General features: G+C 35.4%; 1 protein-coding gene across 3 annotated transcripts in view; it reads left to right on the forward strand.

The window, feature by feature from the left end:
- Window positions 1–5,363, forward strand: part of Myo61F (Myosin 61F) — a 52,549-nt gene extending 47,186 nt beyond the window's left edge. For all 3 annotated transcript variants that reach the window (XM_068372815.1, XM_068372816.1, XM_068372817.1), the window contains one exon: window positions 2,346–5,363. In XM_068372815.1, coding sequence (XP_068228916.1) covers window positions 2,346–2,366 — 21 coding nt within the window. In that variant the 3' untranslated portion in view covers window positions 2,367–5,363. The remainder of the gene's footprint in view (window positions 1–2,345) is intronic.
- Window positions 5,364–6,000: the final 637 nt, after the last annotated feature.

Genomic DNA, 6,000 nt, shown 5'->3' on the forward strand with positions numbered 1-6,000 from the left:
TCCAGTGAACTGGCAAAGACGTCTTTGCTAGTGCGTGATCTATGGGAGCGTGCCTGGAACAAATACACATTGGTAAGACACGTCTCTCGCAACTCACTTTAGTTCTTCTGCATCAAGTAAAGAAAGGTCGCGCAGAGGTTGACTAGCACCCTTGCGAGTGCACTCTGGTGAGAGTACACTTCTCCCCTGTAATTAAGGCTTGTTGTTTGTCTTGAGATTACTCCGAAAAGCTAGAACGACGTGAAGGCACTAGACCTTGCTTGCAATAGTGCATTTGGTTGAACAATCGCTGAGGAGGGAGATCTCACTCCGAAGAGGTAACGCACTCGAGTGAAGGCGAGTAGGCTTGTCTCCTTGTATGTTGGGATACATGATCGCCAACACTAGCGACTCCGTAGAAGTTCATTTCCAAAAGGAAAGGCGCTTAGATAATATCTCTTTCGTCGTTCCACAAGGTGGTTGAGAAACTATATTATTATTACTTGCTAAGCTACAACCCTAGTTGAAAAAGCAGGATGCTATAAGCCCAGGGGCCCCAACAGGGAAAATAGCCGGAAAGGAAACAAGGAAAAATAAAATATTTTAAGAACTGTAACATTAAAATAAATATTTCCTATATTAACTATCAAAGCTCTAACAAAACAAGAGGAAGAGAAATTAGGATAGTGTGCCCGAGTGTACCCTCAAGCAAGAGAATTCTAACCCAAGACAGTGGAACCATAGTACAGAGGCTAGGCACTATCCAAGACTAGAGAACAAGGGTTTGATTTTGGAGTGTCCTTTTCCTAGAAGAACTGCTTACCATAGCTAAAAGTCTCTTCTACCCTTACCAAGAGTAAAGTAGCCACTGAACAATTACAGTGCAGTAGTTAACCCCTTGGGTGAAGAAGAAATGTTTGGTAATCTCAAGTGTTGTCAGGTGTATTAGGACAGAATAGAATCTGTAAAGAATGGGCCAGACTATTCGGTGTATGTGTAGGCTAAGGGAAAGGTACCCGTAACCAGGGAGAAGGATCCAATGTAGTACTGTCTGGCCAATCAAAGAACCCCATAATTCTCTAGCAGTAGTATCTCAACGGGTGGCTAGTGCCCTTTGAGATACTACCGCTGGAAGTGGTCTTCCCAGGCATGAGCCCAGTGAGGAAGGACTCACTCCTCTAGACCCTCAAGGGAGAAGAACTAATGACATCTTTGGCAGGAGTAGTAACTCCCTCCTGCAGTGCCTGCTAAGTGAGCACTTCCACTAACCACTTTGGAAGGAGGACCTTGTAGTCCCAAGGAGGGCCACAACAAACTCAAGGAATCTCTCATCTGTAAGAGAGTCCCCTGGGGGGTGGAGGACCCCCCGTTTCACTTGGGGAAACGGGAAGCTTTCCATGCCCTGAAGTTTGCCTAAAGATAATAGGGCGACCACTCTTACCCGAACGGGGAATGGTCAGAGGGCAGCGTACCTAGGGTATCAGAGGGAGAAGCTGGGACTAAGACTGAGGAAGATCCCAAGAATCCCTTTTTGTACTTCTTCTTTCTCCTCCTATCATGCACTACACACTGGGAGGGTGATCACTTCCAACACTTTGTACAAGGAAAGGCCTGACTACAGGAGTGACCTGTGCAGGCAGGGCCCAAGAGGCGAGGATGTTTCCTTTGCACTCGTGACGGTGCTGTATCAATTATCCAACACTCCCAGAAATTTCTGCTGTCTTCTCCACAAAACACGCAGTCGCTAAAACGCTGGAAATGAAAGGAAAAGAATGAGTAGTTTGCTAAAATACTCCAATCAGCGAGAACATCTGTCCTCACTGACGGTTGATATAAAAGTGAGCTATTATGTGGGTGGGACTTAACCGCTCCTAGTTGGTAACGGACGTGTATTCCAGCTTTGCTATTATCTCCCATTTGTAAAGGACTAAAGTTTGTATTTGTACTGGAACAAATGACAATACAGTATAACCAATATCAGAAGTTTTAAAAGCAAAATTATTTTAATGCCTGACCAACATACACTGTTGACAAACTAAAAAAATAAGAAGATTAGTTTGTAGTTTTGTATAATTTAGCCTTCCCATTAAATCAATTACTACTGCTGCAAATCTGTGACCGCCATGTTTGAAATGGTCACAAATGTTTTGTCAACCAGCGTTGATATTTGATCATTTAGGGAATTTTTTTACCTTTTTTTAAGACTCTTGACTGTAGGGTGGTTATGTTTAAATAAATTTTTATTTTATTTTTTTTTTTTATTTTCTCAAGTACAAAAGTTACTATACTGTCTTGTTGGACTACTATTGTAAGGATTTTTGTATTCATTTTCTAAATTTTGTTTCAATTCTTTGTTTTTCCTGCAGGTGGCTGGAGCAGATCATTGAGCACAAAAGAGGTTAAACGAATGTTTGGGTAACAGGAATTGCCATTAAATGTTGTGAGATTTTAGGTATGACACAGATGCACTAACGTGTTCCTATCTATGTGTATATTTTTAGTTTTTTTTTTTTCTTTTCCCTTTTCATCACAAGTCGGATGAAATTAAAGATGCTTAATCTAGCTGTATATTTACTGTAAGACTAAACATAACTAAGTTATGATTTAGGCATTTCTATAGTAGAACTTCTGTGAATGAACTTTTAGTTGCATCAACCTAATTGAGCTGAATTATATAATTTTTGCTCTAATGATGCACTGTAAATATTGATGCACATTACTTCTTGTTTTCTTTCGAACAAAGGAATGATATGGGGGTGTTTATTAATGCACCAATTTGAGGTGTTTTATTCTATTTACAACATTCACACTGCACATTTGTAATTTTGCTTAAGTCTTCATAAGTGCTTTTTTAGAGTAAAATTCATATTTATTTATTCACTCACCTTTCATAAATTTCATCCAGACATTACAACTTTATGATGTAAAGTTGTTTAATAGTAACAAAAATGAGCCTTCTTGAGTTACCAAGCTAGATATTCTTGTCACGTTACATATATATACATTGCTACTTAATTTAATAGGTCCTAACTAGTCAATAAAATATTACCTTTAAGTCTAAATACTGTGATATAAACAGCACAGTTGGTGGTATGTAATTTGGACTGAGTTTAAGGGTAGTTCTACTTCCACCTTGTAGCCTTTCTCTCTAAATTTAAGAGGAAAATAATAATGCTGAAAATTTTTAAGTCTTCAATGATAGGTCAATTACCCTTAAACTAAAGTCCTGTATAATAGGTACCTTGCACTATTATTTGTAGCTGTCAACAACATTATTTAATTGTAAATGGCTCCATTTCCCTTCTTTGATTATATTCAAGCTCAAGTTGGAATTAGAAATTAAGTGACGCACACATTTTTTAACATATGCTAATGATTGATTTGTAAATATTTTATATTTTATAATATTTTCCCATGGAGACTGTTCATTATAGTTTTTGAAAACTTATGATTTTTATAATATGCGTTTATCCCCAGTATTGAAGTATTATGATGAAATTAATCTTTGCAAGAAGGATCTATTGTAACATGACTTACTGCTCAAATATCAAATGGTGCAAGGTCACTAGAAAAATTTATTACCTTTAGTCATATGGTGCTGAGAAGAAAATGTTGAACAGTGATACGTGACTAAGGTATCCTGCCAATAACTAAGAATATTTATACAGCTTAATCATAGTACTTAATTACAGTTCTGAGCACTTCACACACTTGCATTTTGGGAAATGTGAAACTGTAAAAATAATATAGAGTATACTGTAAGCTTTAGGTTTAATATTTCCTGCATAACTGTTCTATGTAATATTTTTTTACACTTCAGTAAACCTCATAAACCTTTGAAGTAGCCATATTTAAGTCTGTTTTACTTATTTAAAAGTATTGCAGAATTGCAGTCAAAAGTATTGCAGAATTGCAGTCAGTCCTTCACTGTTGATTCACAGGTAACTTCTTTGAAGGTGGAATTTAAGACCTGGCTTTTATATTTTACACGAATGCATTTTAAAAAAATGCCTTTAAAAATAGCATTTAAAAAAATTAGATTACTCAATTATTTGTGTATCTGATTGTCGTTATTACTAAGGATAATTTTACTTTATCCATTTTTAAACTATGTTTACATTACAGGTAAATTTGATAAGTGAAAGATTAGAACTTAGTTAACCTGGTCTTTTGCATTATTCTCGAAACGATTTTATATTCTCTAAATGTACTGTATTTCCATGAAAGAAGCCTTTGTTACATGCTCCTAATGACTTATATATTTTTTTGGAAGAGTAGTTATTTTGAAGTGACCAAAGTTATAAGCGGCTTTAGATTTTCAAAGTTACTGAATTTGCATTTCAATTCTTTGTAACCACCATTGGTTTAATAAAATGATACATTCCTTTTTAAGACTGGTGACTTAATGCAAGGATGCTGTTGCTTATGGCAGGGTTTAAAGTTAAAGATAAAAATATTGGACCAAATTTCTTGTATGTTGTTGCGTGCATTCCAGTTTTCCTTTTTATGACTATAAAAATAATGAGGATGATGATTATGAACTGTAAAGTATACTAGAAAATGAACAGTTGAATATACCGGAAAATATTTTGCTACTTCATCCTCTTGATTTATTTTTTCTATAACTGTAGGCTGTGTGGAAAATATTCTTTTTCCTAAGGATTTTGTTGCTTTAATATAAAAGGAACATCTGTCAAGATTAATCATGCCATAATATATTTACTGTTCATTATAGACTAGTCTTTTTAGATTTTACACTTTTATAGCTTTTTGTGACCAAATGAAAGTTGTAACATGGTGCTAATGAATATAAATGCAATACAGTACTTGATGCTTCTGCATTTGCCATTGTATTCATAATTTTTTTTTTTCAGAATTTGTTCCAAGCAGGGATTTTGTAGAGTACAAAATTAATCACTATGATCCTCTTATCGGTAAAATCTAACAAATGTAATCTAGACGACTTTGAAGTAATGTTTTCTTTCATATTTTTCTTATTTCATTATACTGTATACAGCTATAAAATATTTTGTTTTTATACAAGCCAATTGTAAGCAATTATATAGATGGCATTCAGCATGTTTGCATTTTCAGTTTTTCCAGGGTATTACATTGTGCCTTGCCCACCAGCACCATGAGAGTTACTGCATTTGTAAATCAAATATAGATCAGTTTATAAAGAAACTAAACATCATGTTATTAATGTTTGAAACAGGTTTTAACCAACTATATTCTGCAGTGATATTAATACATGCTGTGTAGATTCACACAGGTTGTACAGATGATGTTGAACGTTTTCCTGTGAATAAGAAAATTGATTTGTGATTTGAGTAAAATTGTGCCTTTATGTGCCAAGATAATAGAAATAAACATGAAAAATGAAATTCCTTTATGTTATCCTTACTAACTGAACAATAATTTAACAATTATTTGTGGCATTACACAATATCACTAAATTACTATTTTTGTGGATAATTTGCTGTGTGGTCTCCAAGGATTTTCCTGTGAAAGCTAAAACAGGGAATACAATACGACATTCATACCAAACAAATTTTTTCCCCTCCCCATTCAAGGGCCAGTGTATCAACGTCCAAAACACGAAATCAGTGTTTAGAAAGGAGACCTTCAGTTCAGGCCCACTACAATTGTAACACAGCACCTCAATTCCTAAAATTTGTTTTCTACGAGTGATTACAATACTACGTCACCACCTCGGAGTAAAGAGCCATCATCCCAGTGGGAGGAAATTTGCACTGAACAACTATTTTTGTATTGTTGTCCAGGAGTGAACAATGTAGTTATACACCGAAACTGTTGAGTATCAATAATCATATTTCGCTCTTCTTTTTGTTACGTTCACATGATATACAGTATTATCATCATCATCAGGTGTAACTACTCCACTGCATATCTTTCCACTCCCGTCTATTTATAGTTTTTACTAAGCCAGTCTATCTCCGCAAAATTTCTTAGCTTGTCAATCCATCATCATCTCTTCCTTCCTCTGCTGCTTTAGTAGTC

Source organism: Palaemon carinicauda, chromosome 4 (assembly GCF_036898095.1).
Source record: "Palaemon carinicauda isolate YSFRI2023 chromosome 4, ASM3689809v2, whole genome shotgun sequence".
Classification (NCBI taxonomy): Eukaryota; Metazoa; Arthropoda; class Malacostraca; order Decapoda; family Palaemonidae; genus Palaemon; species Palaemon carinicauda.